General features: G+C 42.6%; 1 protein-coding gene across 3 annotated transcripts in view; it reads left to right on the top strand.

Annotated features, from left to right (window-relative positions):
- Positions 1–20,880, top strand: part of LOC115309465 — a 62,208-nt gene that overhangs the window by 21,546 nt on the left and 19,782 nt on the right. For all 3 annotated transcript variants that reach the window (XM_029967707.4, XM_040220427.3, XM_042287373.1), the window contains exons 11-27: positions 182–258; positions 420–561; positions 9,116–9,249; positions 9,645–9,755; positions 9,854–9,949; positions 10,015–10,062; positions 10,123–10,205; positions 10,279–10,339; positions 11,203–11,252; positions 11,325–11,389; positions 11,477–11,566; positions 12,026–12,150; positions 12,601–12,735; positions 12,879–13,054; positions 18,321–18,408; positions 18,667–18,780; positions 18,858–18,934. In XM_029967707.4, coding sequence (XP_029823567.3) covers positions 182–258; positions 420–561; positions 9,116–9,249; positions 9,645–9,755; positions 9,854–9,949; positions 10,015–10,062; positions 10,123–10,205; positions 10,279–10,339; positions 11,203–11,252; positions 11,325–11,389; positions 11,477–11,566; positions 12,026–12,150; positions 12,601–12,735; positions 12,879–13,054; positions 18,321–18,408; positions 18,667–18,780; positions 18,858–18,934 — 1,672 coding nt within the window. The remainder of the gene's footprint in view (positions 1–181; positions 259–419; positions 562–9,115; positions 9,250–9,644; positions 9,756–9,853; positions 9,950–10,014; positions 10,063–10,122; positions 10,206–10,278; positions 10,340–11,202; positions 11,253–11,324; positions 11,390–11,476; positions 11,567–12,025; positions 12,151–12,600; positions 12,736–12,878; positions 13,055–18,320; positions 18,409–18,666; positions 18,781–18,857; positions 18,935–20,880) is intronic.

The raw sequence follows: 20,880 nt of genomic DNA, 5'->3' as shown, positions 1-20,880 counted from the left end.
TGAGCTTTGGGCATGCACACATAGCCAAAGCACAGTGGAAGGCAATGAGCACATGCTGGGGACAGGACCTCTGAAAGAGGTGCCCCTGCACTTCTGTTGTCCTGTCAGTGACAATGGGTATTTTGTTCCTAGGCCCTCATTACTGTTTGATATAATTTCATTGATCTGCACCTTCTTACAGTTACTCAAGCCATGTCTGATCACCATAAGTGGAACTACAAGAGTTGTTCTCTCTGGCTTCTTGAGATGTACCAAAAGGTGGGGAAGGCAGTTTCCAGTTAAATTTTAGCTGAAATCGCTAGTTTATTGAACCTGGTTTACGATAGTTTTGAGAAAATTGAGCGTATAATAGTGGTATGTTGGGTTTTTGGTGGCTCGTGGCTGTGAATTGGGATGGATGTTTAGTGGTGCTCTTTCAGGTTATGTCGCTTCTCACTGCTCAAGAAGTGACCGACCAGTTGTCCAAGGCCTTGCACAGCCAGGAGGTCAACTGGTACATGCTGCTCATGGCAGTTTCAGTCTACCTCAAGTTCCATCACGATACAACTGGTTGCCTAACAGGTATTGCAGTTTGGTGATCTTAAGGCCAGTTCATTTCTTCCAGTAAAGATTCCACATTGTAAAACTGCAGCTCCTAATTATTATTATTATTATTTTCTTTTTTTTTTCAGATTTAGCTAGTTTATAAATTTTCTTAAAGTTGTGAATTTTGCAGTTCTCAATTTCAGAAATAATATTTGGCGAGATTTGCAAAGATTAAAGATCTTGCTGGAATGAAAAACTCTGCCCTTGGCAGCCATGGGTACAATGGCAATGGAAGTGCTGTGCCATTTGCACCAAATTGTGCCATGAACGCACGTCTTCTATCTGTCGCGTCAAAAATGCCATTTTTGCTCAGATCTGTGCCTCACACATGCCAGGACAAGCTTAAAGAAAGCAAAATAAAATTTAACATTGAAAGAAGTATGAGAAGGAAAATGGTACAGACAAGTGTTTCACGGTGTCTCTACTCGCCATGTCGACACATCATCTGAGCTTTCAAACAACAATGTCGATGACTTGGAGCTAAAGATCACAAGGAAAATTCGTAAAATGGTGGTATGGCGGCTGCTGGGATAAGAGAGAACCAGAGTCTCATTCTACTTATGAGATCACTCAATTTTCATCTCACTTGGACTCCTCTACTCTGTGGCACTGTCACCGCTCACGTACAACTTCACCACCTCGCACAGGCACGTGTGCGTCAAGCTTCACTGCGTCGCATCGATGTGCTGGGAGAAACTGCTTGCGCAGGGGGACACCTATGGGTTAGCGCTATGGGCTCGGAAGTTGTGTTCAGGTCGAGCTTTTTCGTCTTGATTGTAGGTTGACCTTTAAGTTTAAAGGAGCGCTGCCAAGAAAGGAAAACAAACCAAAAAATCACCGACATATGTATAAGTAGTCAAGGTAGTCGCCACACAGCTGTGCAAAGACTACCTTGACTTTCATTTAACTACCACACAGCAGTTGATTGAAAGGGCACCGAACACCGACTTAACTCCGGCTCCAATGCCACTTTTACAGAAGTAGGAGTGTCACTTCTAAAGTTCAACTAAAATTTTTAGTAATATTTGAGGGGGGAGGGGGGGGGGGGGGTGTTGCAGTTTATGGTATTATGAGATATTTGAGTTTTGTAGGTTCATAAATCTTGGTGGAACATATTTACACTGATGACATTTTAGGGAATATCCTAGTTTTCGCTATATTAACTATGAGTGTAAAAGAGGGACTTGGAGAGACACTTTATCTCAACTGAAGTATCTTGCTATGGTTCATTTTTCTACAATTTGTTTTTAATCCCCATCGTAAACGGAATTTACTTGGACCTGAGCCTTGCTTCTATGAAGACAGTTTTGTGTCATGTTATACTTTTTATTATCCATATGCATTAGGATTACAAAAGATAATAAATAATATAATTCAATATCAAAGATGAACCCTCAAGTATTATTAACATTGACTCACTTAGTGATGCAATCACTGTTTTATTTTGAAGTGATGTGCTAAAACATGTTGTGATCTGCTCCAAAAGGTTCAGTGGCTGCTCCAAACCTGCTGCAAAAAGTCAAATGTCACTTCCATCATTGAGTTAGTCAATTTGACGAAGCTGCCTCTGTGGTTCAGAAGCAAAATGCCAGCCTATAGATTCCCAGTTGGTGGGCTCGAATGCCGACTAAGGTGAACACAGTTTGGTGGAAGCTTATCGCAAGGTGGTATCTTGTAACTGCGGTTTCGGTTGCTCATTAAAGAATTCCAGATGATCTAAATCGGAGGTTCTCAAACTTTTTCGTCCCAGGGTACCCAAGCAAGCCTCAAAAAGTCCAAAGGACCCCCCCCCCCCCCCCCCCCCTTCTGGCCAACTGATCATACTGGGCAATAAAGGTGTTTAGATAGTGAACAAGAGTTTATTGCACTGACAGAATAAGACAAAATGGAGGACTACAGACAGAATAAGAAGGCAGAGGGGTTAACCTGGGGCACTATGTAAACTATATATACACACAATAATGCGAAGGGTGCGGTTGCTTTGTCCGCAAATCCAACTCGATCCATGGCTCAGTCAGTGGAAGTTAAACTGGGGGGGGGGGGGGGGGGGGGGGGGTGCACTGCAATTTGGGTGCTCATGGAACCCTTGAGACCAGCTCGCAGAACCCCGTATTTCGTGGAACCCAGTTTGAGAAGAGAACTCCTGGTCTAAATTAATCCTTATCCTTCGCTGTGCTGGTGTCCCTCATTAGACATGTTCACTAGCAAAATTACATTTAATTTCAAATTTATTAAAGAGCACACTTATCTAGTATGACTTTAAAGGGCAGTATTTCATGCCAAATGGTATCGGCTGTGCCTGCAGTAAGCTTTTTATATTGGTTTGTGCTATAGGTAGTCTGTTGTAGCAAAAGAACTGCATGTGTGGCTCTGCCTCTTAACTCCAAGTAAGAAATGGTGCTGCTACGATACTCGGTATAATTCACCATTTTCCTCATGCCACTGAAAGAAAAAAGCATCCAGCAACAGCCCTTTTTTTTTTAGCATTGGCATTGCAAAATTGTATGAACAAAGTTCTGCCTAACTGTGTGCTTTGGCCCATTATTTGGGCATTGAGCGAAATGTTTTTTCTTCAGGGCAAAGCCTCTCTTTTTAGAAGTAGTACTTCGTTGATGGAACAAACCGTAGAAACATGAGCATGCTTAAACATATCAGGCTGTTTGTTTGTAGTTAGTACATAATTATTAAAGAAAAAAAAATGGTGAACATTACCTGGATACCCTCTTTACTGCAAACTTATCAGGCCCAGCAGATATCCCATGATAGGATAATTGCACAATCAGTTGGCTAATTGGATAAAATTTTCACATTTTTCAAATCTGGCTTATAGGGTCATGGAGCCATTGTAGTTTTGAAGGTAGTTATTACTAGTGCTCAAACTAATTTGCACAATTTTCAGAAAGGCGATGTGATTGGAAATATTAATAAACCATGTTTTTGCTTTTATGCCACCTATTTTGAAACCGGATTCAGGAGCGCTTCGAGTCTCGCCTATGGTAATGTGGCAAATCAAGTAGTGCCATCTCTGCAACGTCAGGGCATTGATTGTTCTCTTGTGCGCCTGTCGCTTGGTTGTGGCATGCTTTTTATGAAAATGTCACCATCTAAGCTTCGTTATTAATGGAACTGAAAGTGCTCTTTATGCATCCTCTTTCAAAATAAGGCAGCATGAAAGGAAAAAAAGTGATCTGTATAATCTCAAAGCAGGTTGCCTTTTTGTGAATTTTGTTTGGTGTTGCCTCTACTTACAACTACCCTCAAAATGGCAGATGCGATGTGACCCCCAGTGATAGTAATTAAAAAGTCTTAGGTAATTAGTAGGGCTGTGCAAATATTAATATTTTAGAATACGAATAGTTAGCTTCGAATATCGAATAGTCGAAGGCAGGTGCATTTATTCAAAGCATTTTTTTTATTTTCACGTGTCGAAACTGCACTTGATTTTTCTTTTTCTTTTTTTTTTCTTTTTGAACTGCAGAATTGCTGTTGATTTTTCTGCATGCCAACTTGTAATCTTAACGAGAATAAAACAAAAAAAATTAAAATTCTAGTTGTAGGGAAGATTACAAGTTGCCCTGCGGAAACATCAACTGCTGCGCATGGTCAGGTAGGAGGCGCTCCCTTCAAGTGAAAACTACACCCCCAGCCACAGAAAAAAACTCTCTTGCTCGGCACTGAAGTGGCAGGTATTGCCAGGTATTTGATGCATAGCTTCGCCAGACTTGGATATCTTAAGCACCCGACAGTTTGCCATCACTCACACGGATCACTTCCTCTTTTTAGCAGTGCCTCCTCCACATACGCTACAACTTCCCATTCTGAAGCTGAAACCACTTTGCTTTCCATTGCACTTTTGGCTAAGTGGTCAAATGCTTGCCAAACATCTGCTGACGGCGTTGAGCATTGCTCTTGTGACACATTGCTCTTGCGGCTTCCGGCTGGGTTTCTTCAGTAGCATCACATGAGGCTAGTTCTTGCAGCACCAAAGCTTTTAGCCATAATAATTTTTCCTTTTTGGCTTTAAAAATTGTGGACTATAACCGTGGGTCCAAGAACATAGCAGGGCATGCTTCCTTGTCTTCCTCATACAGAGTGAACCTTGCATTGATGGATCTTATCAGTTCTGCGGGAAATTCTGATGCCCCAGCACCGTTACCTAGCCAGTGAAGCATACCAAAAATCATAGGAACTTGGGAGGACAAAGACGGATACTTCTCAGCACTGGAAATAACAGTGGCATCAAAAAATAGCTTCAATGGTTGTACGTATTCAGAAGCATCTTCCCACTTTGATAAACCAAGTCCATCGATGTCACAGTCCAAGGTAGCAAGCTCCACAGCGGCTGCTTCTTTAAGTTCCAGAAGGCGAGACAACATTAGATACTGGCTCTTTCATCTCGTCTCTACGTCTTGCACCAGACGTAGTGTGTCCTTTCTCATCTTCTTCTGGCATTCCTCAAACCCTTTCTGAGCTTATGAACTGGGCTTGTAATGTCCCAAAAATATGCCTCACTTTCTCGCACAGGCGATCACTGGCCGGCGAACGGGGTCTCGCGTCATTGATTGCCAGTACAAGCATATGCGCGAAGCACGCTCTTTCAGTCCACGAAAGTCTCCTCACCACAGCACGGATGTTGCGCCCGTTATCCTTTTTGATAAACCTCACAGATTCATCGGGTATCTCCCAGTCATGGCACATTTTCTCCAACATAGTTGTGATGTTCACAGCATTGTGACTGGCAGCCATGTGTCGAGTGTTCAATGTGAACCGCTTCATCATGCATTTTGGAGTGAGAAGATGGCAGGATAAGCTCACGTAACTTTCGTTAGCGCGCGATGTCCACATGTCGCTTGTGAAGGCAACACCGGTAGTGCCGCCTTTGAAGGCACTGTTGAGCTCTGCTTTCACCTTCTTTCGGTTGACGTGATACATCCGTGGCACAAGCACGCGCGAGGGTGTAGAGCGGGATGGTAGGTGATAGTTGGGACCGGCTTCTGTCGGAAGTTCTTTGAAGCCGCGGTCTTTTACAATGCTGTAAGGCTGTAAATCAAGCGCCATGGTAGACACCCTGTTATTTAGCACTCGCACCCTCTCTTTGTGCAGGGGCTACGTGCGGCGCACGAAGTCCATCAGTGTCGGTTGATCTTTTCCTGCCGTACCAGCGGTAATCTCACGATACTCTTTCAACAACGCAGGATGTACTTTGAGATGGTTGACAAAGGGCATTGACCAGAAGCGTAGCCGGATCTCCACACCCCAAGTCATGGACATCCCAGCCTAACAAGCCCCCCCCCCTTCCCGAAAAACATTCCTCGCTACGCTATTGGCGTTGACTCGCATGCCGTACATTGCGCCATCGATGCCGTCATCCTCACAAAAAAATTTCTAAATGGCACCCCTCTCTCTTCGTTTTGGTGCCGTTTCTCGTTCCTCCGCTTCGCAAACGGTTCCCCACAATCACCTCCCTCCGCCATAACACGGGTGAGCAAATGAGAAAGTGAGCACAGTTTGAAAAGTCAGGAGTCACAAGGGAACAGAAACTCGCAGACTACCACTACCGACACTGACGCCACCAGTTTAGGTTGAAGCTGCCATGCAGCTATGTCGCTGTCAATGGGCCTTGCTTACCGAAACCGAAAGCAAAGCTTACGCTTGCAAATACGTTCTCAAATATTTGATTAATTTCGAATATTTGTGTTTCGACGAATATTCGAAAAATACCAGACTTGTTTTACGAATCGAATATGAATATTAAATGTATAATATTCTATTCGTATTCAAACTTTCGAATATTCGCCCACCCCTAGTAATTAGCGACCTTATTGTGACATTTATCATGTCATTGAATGTCGACTGCACGTAACAAATTTGAAGTGAAGCCAGCATAATTTAGAGGTTTGCACGGGCACGGGCCAGCCCACGAGCCGGGCTCGGGCTTCACTGCTACATTCATGAAGGGCCCGGGTGGGGCACGGGCCTTGCATTCAAGTATACAAGGTGGGCCAAGGCAAGCCAAACCTTCAGCCCACTTTGTGCATTTTTTTTTTACAGCGGAGCTGTTAAGGGCTAGGTTCCCCAGGATCGTGTCCGGTATCAAACGCCTGTCGACGCAAACCTACCTGGACAGCTATCGCCATCTATAAGCGACGGCGGCAAGCACACAACCAGTCTGCTTGCCGCCGTCGCTCGTAGATGGCAGCAACCTTTCCAGCTATCGCAGAAAAATGGATAGTTGGGCGGCGTTGGTGGGAATTCATTTTAGGAAACAGCGCGAAATACAGACGACGACAAAGAAGAAGCACACGTAACGAGCGCAGCGCTCGTCACATGTGTTTCTTTGTCCTCGTCTGTTTCGCGCGCTGTTTCCTACGCTCTTATCAGTTTCGGTTTGGACTTAGGATGGGTCGGCCGCACGCCTTTTTGGGGAAAGAAGACTGGCTGCGGAAGGAGCGGCAACTTGCGCAGCAGCATGAATGGGGCCGCAACTGCCGCAAAGCCGCTGTCGCCTCGACTTCCACTGCATTGAGCGCTTCAGATTTCCTTGCCAAAGAAGAGCACATCGCTCGCCTGGAAAGCCTCCGCCAAGAACAGAACCAGCAATGTAAATGGCGCCGGCAGGCCAATGTCACGGACGACGATTGTGCCACGGAGGCCAAGCGCAAGCGCAAGGCCCGGCTACGATTGCACTCTACACCGGCTGAACAGTTCCCGGGCGCGACGACGAGGTTCCGGAGGGAGTTCGTGGATTGCCCGTTTGGCGTCACGTGCGCTTCATGGGACTCTGGTTCGCTGGAGACGTATTCATGATCAGCGACGTGTCGGACAAGGAGAAACGGGAAACGGGTGCGTGCGCGTTGCGGCAGTGCATCGAGTACAGCTCCACTGGTCCTCCTTCTTCACGAGAGTGGAAAGGCTGAACGTTTTTTTTTTAGTTTCTTTGGGGGGTTCGCGGAGGGACCATAGTGGGCGAGACCCAAATGCTGAAAGCATGTGGGTGTATTTGTATATGTTTTTGTACGGTTTGGCGTTTGTGCAGCGAATGCTCTTCCAGAGCACTAGCGGCGCGGCGTTCATTTTCGTCACCGGCGGCGGCGCCGTAGTATAGTTGCTTCTCCCCATCAACATGCAGACATACCTGCCCACACAATGCGCACCTTCGCAGGCGTACACCATGTGTACCTATCAGTGCGTGCATCCATATTATAGGTGAAGAGGTTCCCCCCAGGGGTACTTTTCCTAAACAATTTCTTGCAGACCACCGCAAGACAGCCATATATTTTTTTTTTTTTTTGTATGCAGCGGGAGGGGGCAATTTAGAACTTTGTCCGAACCCGTTGCAATGTTTCCCTTCCTTTTCACCTTTGACACATGGTTTTGTTTACTGTTGCTTGCCTTTTTAATTTTTTCGTCCTTTCCGATATGCGGGTTTGTTCGCAAAAAAGGAGGAGGAGGTGATTTTTCTTAAAAGGGCTGTGCGACAATAATTGCTTGGAATATTTTCTTTACTTTACATTAGCTTACCGGCACTAGTAGGACCCAAGTATACTCGCACACAAAAGCACTTACAAAGAAACTCCTTTGCTGCGATGTAATTTTAAGGACATAATCAAGCATTTTCTTTCAAACTCTCCTTCGCAAAACTTGACGACGGAGATGGAGGGTCGCAGTACCCCCCATTGACAACTTTTGAATGCGGCTCATAGATTGAACCCGAGCATTGCGTGAGCACTCGATTTGGGCTCGTGATAATCAATAGCTCAACAAGCATTCCGGTTGTGGCCCATGTCCAATCACTGCAGTGATGACAATAACCAAATCATAGAAATGTCTGGAACTCAGCGCATGTCCTGCGCTTTGCCAACCCCAGCGCGTGGCTATGATCAACATTGGCGGCATATAATCGGCTCCAGATCACATGACCGCTTCTTCTGGCTGCGAGTTGAGGGAGTGAACGCTGCACCCTTTTGTTAAATTTTTCTGTGACTTCTGTTGTGTGTGGTGAAAAACTAACACATGTTTCAAGGGTCATTCACGTCAGGGATTCATTAGCGGTATTTGCACAGTACAAAAATCGTTGCATTGCCCCTTTAACGAGCTGCATAGGCCCACAGATTAATCCAACTAATAATAGCAGCAAAAAAAAAAAAAAGGATGCTCACTGCATTGATTATTGGGTACCGTAGCCAACATGTGTAGCAGTGGCAAGCGAGCTGCCGTGCCGCACAATTTGTGAGCTATTCATACTGGGCGAAATTATAGCGGGCCTCAGTGATGTGGTGAAAATTAGCATCAGGCCGGGCCGGGCTGGCTGTCGAAAATAGATAGCCGGCCATGGGCGGACCCGGGCCCAAGAGACAGTGGGCCGGGCTGGGCCAGGCCCCTAAATATCGGCCCGTGCAGCATAATTACCATGACCTCCCCTTTTTAAAGAGAAATCTGTATTGACTAAAAAGCAAATTTCCTGTATAATGGGACACTCTTGAGTAACTCAAAGTTCGGAAGAAAATAAAAAAAAGTCTTGTTCGTGCAGGTCTGATTGAAAAACTTCTGAAGGATGCATTTGAATCACTGGAAATGGAGAGCCTTGTTGGTGCATTCCTCTTGGCCAGACACACAGCTCAAGAAGCGCCACATTTCTTTCCTCCTTACGCTTCATGGTTCGAGGTGTGCTTCCTTTTTTATGAGGCTGTTTGTCATGGTGCTTTCTAGACGAAGTGACAAAACATGTTTGAATGAGTAAACTTCTAAAATTTGAAGATAAAGTAAGTAGGCAGGCGAGCCGGTTGATGTTACGCATTTTTGAAAACCGGTTCTAAAATTTGTTTAGAGATAGGATTGAAAGTGTTCATAGCTATTGACATTAATTTGTAATTTGTGACATAAATACAACTGAAAATAGTGTAAAGCATACAGATATACATAGTTGGTCAGGCAGTTGTTAAGGTTTCATTTGCTAAAGGAAACTGCATTTTGGTTAGCATGTATAATGCATTTGAAAAGACTTGTGATACAAATCTAAAAAAAAAGTTAAAATGCCTTTTCTTTCAATGCTGTTTCAGAAGTACTTTGGGTTCTCGGACACTACTTATGCTGGCAGTTCCAAGACTTTCTCATTCTTGATGAAGTTTCTCGTTGACATGGTACCATTTGAGCAAGCCAAGTACCTGAAGGTATCAAGTATGACGAATCAATAACTAGGTACATGTGCATTATTGGTCTTATCTGTTTTATCTCATGTATGTGTTCTGTTTTTGATAAACATGTTTAGGCACACCTTCAAAAGCCAGCATATGCTACAGTGAAATGCAGACTGTTGTTTCAAGACTACACTGCATTGGCAAAAACTCGCTTGCAAGATCTCGAGGTAGGCTTTCTAAAGAGTTTATGTCCTAACAACTGAAATGTGAGATAATTTCTTACTTCTGTTAGGTATCTGGACACAAAGGCTCCACTGTATCTGATGATGAAGAAGAGAGTGTGAGTGATTAAACTAAGTTTTCAAAGTAAGAAATAAAGCTATCAAAGTTTTGCTTCTAGATCAAACTACGCAGTGAAGTTGGAAAAGCCCTGGATAGTTTCGAGGCTACTGGGAAAGTACCAAGAAATGTCATAGAAGCTAGGCAAGTTAATCAAAATAAAAGTTATTATAAGTCCACAGAATAATTATATATAGCACATATCTTTATTTTGCAGCATTTTCAGGAAGCCCTATTTTACTGGACAGTTCATTCCAGTCCTTTTTGAGCACCAGCATGTAAGTCTATTCACTGGTGGTTTATTTTGTAAACAAACTCGCTACTGCCTCCTTTCAATAAATCCCTTTATACATCTTTTTTTTTTTTTTACATGTTTTAGCTGGTTATTTTCTTCCAAATGTGCAGACATTTTCATTAACATTATAATTATTAGCTCCTTGCAGTAAGATCTTTTTTTTCTGATCCTTTTGCATTGTGGAAGAATGAATAAAGGTGCTACCAGATGTCTGCAGGGGCAGAAACTACTGTGGCACTCTTGTGCTATCAACTTGCACCGAACACGGTGACTGCATGAGTTAAGTAGGACATTACGCTAGCCAAAAGCGGGATCCCCTTGCCATGTTGGTGGCTGACTGCGGAGAGGGCCGGCAGTAGTAAATATGCAGTGTCTTTTCGTCGAAGGCACATAGCTTTCAGCTTGGGGGTTAGAATAGCCAACCTCCACATACTTTTGATGAGGCTTCTGAGCTAGTATGTGAAGAATTTGTCGGTGTCTGCAGAATTGCACAACAAAAGGGAGTAGAGATGTGTGGCAGCAAATATCCACTGTTACTGTTAGCACAAGCACTTGGAGAACTACAAGTTTTTGAAGAAAATTTGAAAATGTTTGTCAAGATTTAAGGAAACATTTTTTTATGCTATTTGTGTACTTGAATTATCCACATGGGGTGTCCATAGCATCATGTCACTTCATTGAGTGTCCATTGACAATGCATACAGATAGTTTTGTCTGCTTTATCTATTAACACTGACATATATAATCTTTCCAATAAATTGGACAATTTTGATTAAGTTTAACCAAGTTCTGCCCTTGGAGAAAGCCATGTGTATTTGAAGCTCAAATTGCTATTTTTTCCTGAAGTTTCCAGAACGCAAGGAAATGGTCTCTAAAATGGTACACGCCCTGTTTCAGTAAGTGCAGATTTTGGAAGAGGCGACCTCCTCCAGTGTGGAGCATGTTTTTCTAGATGTCCCTAATTTCAGACATGGCAAAATTTCAAGTGCACAGTATGACAACTTCGTCTCGGCAAGCAAAAAATCAGAAGAAGGTAACGTGTTTAATATCACTTTAAGTAGTTCTTTATAACCTGATTTATCGTGTAAAGAATTTAACCTCTACTAATTTATACCTCCAGGCAGCACCAGTGAGGGTGACATGGATCTTGCCTTAACTCCATTTGAGAGTCTTTTAGTGCAGGCAAAGGCTGCTGTAGAGAAAAAGAAAGGTATGGTTCTTTGATGAAGCTTCCTAAAGATGTGAAAGGTTAGGTCTTTTTGCTGTTCCTGTTCTATGTCTTGCCCATTATTCAGTATAAATACAGCTGGCAAAAGTTAAAGGGATAGGAAAGCTGCTGCAGTAGGAACCTCCTGGGGTACCTCTTTTTCCCCAGGAGGCTCTCCCCCCCCCTTTTTGTTTTTGTGTGTATTCCTCCTACCAACTCCTGTTACTGTCACGCATAGTGAAGTTTCTTAAAGGCCGACGTACAACCTCGGTTTTCTGCAGGGAAGATAATCCTTTTAGCGCTCCCCCCTCCTAAGCTGCGAGGGGGAGCCAGGTTGGGGCAAGGTAACATGTGGAGAGGATATAGGAAAGGAGGTGGCGGGCAAAAGTGGAAAGCGCGAAGTGTACGTCAGCCTTTAACAAGAAGCCAGGTACACAAGATATTTTATTTAATTCTTTATAGATTGTGAGGATGCTGTCTTGAAGGTTGTGGCTGAAATACAAAAGCTGTGTCAGTGCAAGGATGAGCAGACTTCGGACACATATTGTTTGGAACGAGAGGAAGCTCCATTCAAAGAGATCTCTGATGTGAGTGCGATGTTGACCTTCACATTACGTGCTATGGGGGGGCCACATGGTACATCAGGTGGTTGATTGCGACCGCTTGGCTGCTGGGATTTGAGCTTGCTTGCCTGAACGACTTGCAAGGCTCTAGGCATGCGTTTTAACCCTTATACCTAACTACGTTTGCTATTAAAGGGTGTTCCAGTTCCAGGTTAGTAGTTTGAATTGAAACATTTCTTGTTTATGAATAGGATTGTAATCATGTAGTTTGGTAAGGACAAGAAAACATGCCAGCCAGTAGTATAATTGTCAAATGGAATTTTAGAATCTGTAGTGCACAATATCGTCTTATGTACATATCAGTTAATCTGTTGGATTCCTCATCAAGTTCTTTTGATGGGAAGGATACTGTGTGCTTTTCACTTGGAGAAGTGTAAGCATTGGAGTGACTCCTTTTTCTTTTTCTTTTCCAAGTTTCTGCATTTTGTCATGAATCTTTGTTCCGAAGAGCTACCTTCATGGGCTGAGATGGTCTTGCTTTCACTGACAAGTAAAACGGTCACACTTCGTGCACTGGGAACATTCCTGTGGAAGCTGCTAATCTCTGAGGTAATCATTGTGCATTGCTATTTGAAAGGGAGAAGCAGAGTGTATGCCACGGCATATTCTTTTAGCATTAATGTTTGTAGTAGTTATGACTGATGGTTCTTGCAGGCCCACCTTTCCTCAATTTAATTTTTTTCACGTTCTAGGAAATGAGTGCACCAGCAGCCCCATTTCTTAGCCAGTGCTTGCTCCAAATTTCACTTGCTACCGAGGGAGAGTCATTTGAGGTTGCTGTCCATGGGAAAACATACAGTTCAATTCAGGAAGCTGTGTTCTCGGAGCTGCCACTTTCAAGCCACAAAGAAAGGGTCTCCTTTTCAAGGTATATGTGACATATTTCAACAACTTAACTCTCCGTTCTGCGGGCAAAAGTGGTAATTTTCAAGAAATGGACAAAACATTTTTTTTTTTTTTTTTTTAAATTGCATTGAGTATATTGCTAATTAGGACACATCAAAATGTGGCTAATAAGCTGCTATTTAGAATAAAAAGATAGGGTAGGCTGCATCGGGGAAGCAGCTGCAGTGGCCAGTGGGGTACATGAAACGTCTTGTGCATCCTGCAGAAAGTGTACGGCCACTAGGGTACAGAAATTCTGTAACCAAATAGGCAACTTAATTTATTCAAGCATTACAAAGTTTCCATGCTAAACTTATGTTTCAGATAGTGGGGGTCTTACGGACTAATTGTGCGCTCCCTATGGAGACGGACATGTTCCGCCTTGGTCAAAGGGGATGAGCGAGGATTGGCATCCTTCTGTCTTGCTGCCCGAGTCCCTTCATACCATTTCTGGACCCTATGTGTCCAACGCGGGGGTGTCATGACCGAGCAACTGGCAAATTTCTGCAACAAATTACACTTGTTAGCCTTATAACCCCTGATAAGCACCGGTCTGAGTTTGATGGATTATACCTAATATGGCAGAGTGAGCTCTCTGAAACACGACCACTCCCGCTCGGATCGATAAACATACTGCCAAGCTTTGCCTCTGCAAACGCTGCGCACAAGCTATATATAGCTTCGATTGCGTCGTGCATGGTGCGACAACGGCATTGTCTGCGCACTCAACACATGTGTGATCGAGTAATGGTTTCTTTCCTCTACACAGTGATACCAAAGTAAAGTGCAGGGGGTAAAGTGCAGCTGCAAAGATTTAATAAATATTTGTGTTACATGTTCTCATTACATGCAGTTTTAGCAAGTGACCCCCTTACCGACAAAAATGAAAGGCGTTTCCTGTCAAAAAAGGTTTACACTAATGTCTGAAAAAAGTTTGTCACATTTAAATGCTGAACTTGTAATTTGTGCAAAAATTGGAACAAAAAAGTCTAAACATTTGTGGCTATAATAAATCTTACTATGGTTTTTAAAAATCCCAAATATACAAAGTGTGCCCCTATGTTTCTGTAAGTTAGAGAGCTGTAGCTGATACTGTCTTTTTTTTGGTTTGTCGTTAAGTGTCCTTCTGTGGCATCATGTCATTCAGAGACGCTGTTGCATATGTCAAGATGCATGCAGGGGCGGACTTACGAATAGGTAGAGTAGGCAGCTGCCTGGGGCGGCAGAATTTTGGGGGCAGCCCATTTTGTGGCTGCCCCCAAATTAATTAAATCTTTTTTTTAATTTTTTAGTCTAGTTTTGAATTTAGCTACATTGGGAATTCTGGCTCTATATCTAGCTACTTCTGTAAATTTTAACTCCAATTCAGCTACTTCTCCCCCCCCCCCCCCCCCCCCCAACCCCCACCATGGGGAGGGGGGTTGGGGTTGGTGGGGGGTGCGGCGGCTGCACTGTTGAAGGCTGCTTAGGGCGGCAAAATGCTACGTCTGCCTCTAAATGCATATCCTCCAGAAAAAACATTTTTTTTTGCAGATATTTTGGTTTGTTATGTCACTGCTCTAATTTCTACTCTGCTGGTGTTTCTTTCGTGCCTCGGCAGCCTAGAAAGCTAGAACGACACTCTCCAGTGAGCACCTGTCGATATTCTGCGCCTCGGAGATGAAGCATCGCTGTAGGCGCTCATATCAAATGATCCAACATCACCCACAGTCCTCGCTGCTGCTGTCATCCAAAAATCAAGCAGCAAAACAGTTAAATTGTGCGATTGAGGCTACCTTGGTAGCGGTCCCTAATGTCAGCAGGACGCCATGTGCCACCGTTGCGCGGATTTATTTCCGATAGCTCACCAGCGCGGGAGAAATCTCAAAATGAAGTTAAAACCGATGCTGTAGTTCTTCCACGAGTTGGCACATGTTCCTGTGCGCCAAATTCGAATTTTGGCGGTGCGTGAAAGCCGTACTATGCCAATGGGTATGGTACGGAAAGAGTTAAGATACTTCAGAATTAGGACTGGGCGTCGATTAAAACTTTTAACACGATTAATCGTTAGCATTTAATCGATTAATTAATCAATTAATCGGTCTCGTTCATTTCCATGCATAATGATATTGTTCAAAAGTAAAAATTGCATCTATTTTATTCATTTATTTTTCGCTGAATATGTGTTAAACGACGCAATAATTTCAATTATGAGTCAGCTTCAATATACAGTTCAGAACAGTTAAGAAACACTCACACTCAAATATTATTACTTCAGCTCCATGAGGCAAAAATGTTTGTTGATATTCTCCAAAAAGGACGGCCTCCTTTGATTTCTCCCGGTAGTCTTTGCTGCGCTAAATGGACACTCGCACGGCGTTGAAGTCGCTGGGACATGTGAAAACCTTCTGCACTTGTCTGAAGCTACAAATCTCCCCCTTACAGTTTACCTTAAGTCAATATTTCACCTAAATTTTTCACTTCATATAGGTGTGCTCCTCCATGTCTGTATAGTGAAAGCGTTTCATTTTTTTTTAAATTTTGGTTTGTCAAAATTTTACCGATTAACCGGTTAAACAAATTAATCGCGATTAAAGCATTAATCGATTAATCGGTGGGTTAATCGATCATTTGCCCAGCCCTATTCAGAATGCAATCATTCAGGTTGCTACCCTTTGTCTGGCTCTCATTTATTAAGCTGAGCTCCAGTCTGTTACTGAATGAATAATGTGGTGTTCTAGATTTATCCTTGCACCCTCCAGATCTTGTATGCGAGAACTTGCAGGTTGTTAAACCCGGCAATTTCACAATAAGCTAGGAAGAAATCAACCTAAACTTAGGGAAGACAAAACAAAATATGTTATATTTAGGGTTTTGAGTTTTCGGAGAAATCCGAAAAATTTGGGAAAACACCCGCCGGTGAAATTTTCGTCTATTCGGATTTATATGAATTAACCCCAAAGGTCGATAAAACAGTATTCCACAATTTAAGTTCGGTCAGCACAAAGGGTCGATGGTCTTGAGGAAGTGCCACCCCAGTTTTCCTTAAAATCTCTGATTATTGACAAAAGGTGTCTTACCTTTTATCTCGTCAAGGTTCATTCATGACAAGAGGTCATTGTACTTCTGGATCACAACAAAAGGCACTGTTCTGGTTTTCCGTTTGGACCATACTATTTGAACTTCTTAGGGGAAGGAGGGGTTCTGTTTTTGTGGGAGCTATGAACCATAGAGATTTCATAGAGGGGAGAAGCTTCTATATTACACCCTTTACCACTCTATCCCGTGGAGCCGCTAGGTCATGTGATGGAATAGGGTGGGATGAAAACGAGCTTCCCAACAATTACCTTCTGGAGTTCAGTGATTTTAAGGTGTTGATTTTTATCGAAGCAACACTTATTTGCAAGTTTTGTTGTGAAACAGATTAGAATTGCCGATGGCAAGGGTGCCGACGCCAAATCGATCTGAAAAAATAATATTTAGTACAAGTGCAATTTTTTAGTCTAGCAGACGTTTACACCTGGATATTATTTATTTGTATTTCTTGAATCATAGGATGCAGTGACAAATTAAATCTGTATTTCTTGAAAATTGGGAATCTGACAAAAATATACTTTGATAAACTCCAAACTTTCGGCAAAAAATAAACTGAAAAACACCCACCAATTTGGACGAAAAATAAACTTAAAAAATAAACACGAAACCCTAGTTATATTTAAGACCCGTTCACACTCTTGCGACTGAGTTAGACCGAAAGAGACCAGACTGGTTTTTAAGCCTCTTGCGATCTTTAGGACCAGCTCCGCTGCAGCGCATCCGGTCCTAAGGAGTCGCAAAAGGCTTAAAAACCGGTCTGGTCTCTCTCGGTCTTACTCGGTCGCAATAGTGTGAACGGTTCTTTACAGTTCCGTGTTTTAGGATAAATCCGAAAAACTCAGAAAAACACCCGCCGGTAAAATTTTTGTCTATTTCGATTTATCCAATAAACTCCAAATTTTTATGTACCAATGCCACCCCCCCCCCCCCCCCCAAAAAAAAAAAAGATCTTTTTTTTTTTTTTTTTCTTTTTTTTTTTTGCAATTTGATAAGCGCAGGGTTAATGGTCCTGGGAAAATGCAATCATAATTCTCTTCCAAATCTCGGACCGTTGTCAAAAGGGGTCTTACCACTTGTCTCTTCAAGGTTGATTGAGGGTAACAGGTCATTGTACATTCGGGTCACGACAAAAGCCACTCCTTTGGTTTTCAGTTTCGGTCATGCAATTTTTGTCTTAGAGAAAGGAGAGGGTATGTTTTTTGGGGGGAGGGGAGGGGAGAGGAGAGGAGAGGAGAGGAGAGGGGCAGGGAGAGGGAGGGAGGGAACGATGAAAGCTATGGACCTACAGATTGTATAAAATAGGGGAGAGGGGCAGTTGAAACTTCTCTATTACATCCTTAACCACTCCACTTCGCGCGGTCGCAGGCTAGATTGATGGAATAGGATGGATGACTACGAGCTTCTTAGTGACTACCTCCGGGAATTTATTGATTTTAAGGTATCGACGTTTATCGAAGCAACTCTTCTGCGCAACTTTCGTCGGGGGTCAAATCAGTATTGCCAATGGCAATGGCACCAACGCCAAATTCAACTGAAGAAATTTTAATTGATAAAAGCGCATTATATTTTTTATCTGGGATACGTTTACATCCGGTTATTATTTATTTATTTATTTTTAATAGGAAACACTGTGAAATTAAACTCCAAATTTCTGAGAATTGTGAATCAAACAAATATAAACTCCGATAAACTCCGAACCTTCGGCAAAAAATAAACTCCGAAAAACACCCTCCAAATTCGACGATGAATAAACTCCGAAAACAGGGAACCCTAGTTATATTTAAGATCTATTACAAATTGTGACTCAATGGATATTCAATTTCATTTATCTGAACTCGAAGAACAATTTTTTCGTGGTAACTGGTTGAATGAAGGACGTATTTGTATAGCTAATGTGAATAAATTAAGGGCTCACTTGTCCAGATCAGCCATTTGCATGTACAAAATAGCAAATGGGCCTAGAAAGCATAATATATTCCTCTCTGCTTTACTTGAGAGTCATAAAAATATGGTATGTGAGACATCTGTACCAGAGACAAAATACATCAGACAAGGTGAAAGTTTTGTCCTCGTCAGTATTACTTGGTTAGTGCAAGTATCAGTCTTTGGTGGTAGGTGTGTAGCATTTTCACATGAGGTTTTTTATTTTATAAATTGTGTCTTGTTTCTTATAGGATTGCAGTCATGTACCTGAACCTGGCTGGCAAGCTTGCAGGAGTGACATTGGCTCCAGCTTACATACCTTTGACTTTGCTGAAAAAGGTATTGGGTTGATAGATGCCTAATGCGTAAGACAGATCCTTTAGTGTGCGTCTTTATTCAATACAAGGAAATGGGAGTTTTCAAAAGTCCTCTATTCAGCAGCCACTCTCAGAACCATGGTTTGACACATGTAGTCAGAACTTTTGAAGCTTCTATTTTGGGCATTTGTTTTTAAAATCTTGTTTTCTTGGCTGGAACAACAATGTTCTGGTACTGTCTACGTATGTTTAACTGTAGTGCATACATAACTTTTTTCAGCTTCAATTTCTTCTACGAAGAAGCGAGAGTGGGCTTTTCGAATATCAAGAATGTTGTGCCACCTTCCAGCAGTGCAAGCTCTCTCCCATAAAAGACTGGCTACAATCTGCAAAGGTATATGCTCTTCCTTCGTATTCAAGGCATGGTAAATTGCTTGTCTTTGAGCAATCCACATGATTACATTGTTCCAGCCTACCACCCTGGAGTGGGTAGAGCTGGAATCTGGGATCTCTGACAACCAGAACAGTCTTTCACCAATTGCTCTCCGGTAAGGCACTGATTCTACGTCTGGATATGTGCTATGATTGTGCTATAAAAACATTGTCAAATGAGTGAGACATCAGGGAGAATAAACATACCTATGAGAATAAAATGCATTCAAGGAGAGATGTGGGTCGACAAATATAAAAAAAAATATGATTTTGGGGATTATCTCTGAATCTATATTTTATGTATAAAAGTAATAAGTAGTTTATGATCACACAATTAGTCAAATACACATTTGAAGACCTCCCGGCAACCCAGAATGGCATAAATTTAAGCCATTTTTCTGAGTGCAGTTTTTCAAAATGTGACGTCGCTCGCCATCATTGAGAAGTAGGCCTACCTGTCTCCTATCCATTTGCAGTCTTCTGTAGCTTCAATTTCTCACCGAAAATGATTAACAAAATATTATTTTTCCCGTTGCGAAAGAGCATCGCTACACATCTATTCAAACATATTTTCTCTATGTAATCTTGGGGCATCTTCACAGTTTGTGCACAATGATTTTTGTTCTTAATATTGTTCTATCACAACCAAAGTTGTCATGCCTAAACTTTAGAATATGTAGAATGCAACTATCAAGGTTTGGTTAGAATGTATATTTTTATATTTATGAAAAATGTAGGGAAACCTTTGTTAGCTTTTTGAAAAGAGTGTTTTTGCGATTTTCAATTTTAAAATAAAATAGGTGTTGCATACATTGTTTTTGTTAATTGCACTTGATAGTTTAAAAGGAGCAAATTAGCTTATATTACTGGACTCTTTTAAGTGTGTTGTCATGCCCCACATGTCTCCAGAAACATGTTTTTTTTCTGCGTGTGCATTGCATCCAGAACATAAAAAACAAGCTACCGTATTTACTCGCAGAATGAACGCACTTTTTTTTCCGAAAAATCGATGCAAAGTTAGGGGGGGGCGTTCATTACGCGAAGTAAAATTTTTGCATCGGTTATTTACTCGCATAATGAACGGACCTTTTATCCTGAAAAATCGAAGTAACTTCTTATCTCTCTGCGCGCGGCGCCCTACCCCATAACCAAACTAAGCCGTGCAAAAAAAAAATCCTCTTTTTATTTTTTTCTCAGTTCCTTGGGTTTTTTTTTTTTGCCGCCTTTGCAAGCTGTTTTGTTTGCTTAGGTGTTGCTTAGGCGAGGGCTCTCGGCTTATCTTTCTTATCTCCATGCGCGCGGCGCGCGACGCAGGACCCCCCAGTAACCAAACTGGGCCATGCAAAGAAAAGAAGAAAAAAAATAAGCTCATCTTTTTCTTGTTTTTTTTCTCAGTTCCGTGGGTTGTTTTTTTTGTTTCTTTTTGCCGCCTTTCGCAAGCTGTTTCGTTTGCTTAGAGGGCTTCTCCGCTCCTCTTTGTTACCTCCTTGCGCGCGGCGCACGACCCCCCCCCCCCCCCCCATAAGCAAACTGCGGTGTGCAAAAAAAGAAAAAGAAAAGCTCGTTTATTTTTGTTTTCTTTTAGTTCCGTGGATTTCTTTTCTTTCTTTTTCCGCCTTTCGCAAGCTGTTTCGTTCGCTTAGAGCGCTTCTCCGCTTCTCTTTCTTACCTCCTTGCGTGGGGCCGCGCGCGAACCCAAAGTCCAGACTGCGCTGTTCAAAAAAAAAAAAAAAAAAAAAGAAAGCTCATCTCGCATGTTTTTTTTCTTGCTTCCGTTGGATCTTTGCGAATTTTTTTAACGTCTTTTGCAAGGCGTTTTGTTCGACCACGCTGCCCATGCATTCGCGACCTCGCTGACCTCGCTGCACCAGGATAGAAAAGTGCGTTCATTTCGCGCGCGTGGGAGGAGAGGGTCAAAATTTTGACCTCCGAGTTGGGGGTGCGTTTATTACGCGAGTGAAAAAAAAAGTCGAAATTTCGACAGCCGACTTGGGAGGTGCGTTCATTACGCGAGTGCGTTCATTGTGCGAGTAAATACGGTATATCAAAATGAACATCAAAT

This window comes from Ixodes scapularis, unplaced genomic scaffold, assembly GCF_016920785.2.
Source record: "Ixodes scapularis isolate PalLabHiFi unplaced genomic scaffold, ASM1692078v2 PGA_scaffold9__187_contigs__length_104089568, whole genome shotgun sequence".
Classification (NCBI taxonomy): Eukaryota; Metazoa; Arthropoda; class Arachnida; order Ixodida; family Ixodidae; genus Ixodes; species Ixodes scapularis.
This window is presented reverse-complemented; position numbering and strand designations above follow the sequence as displayed.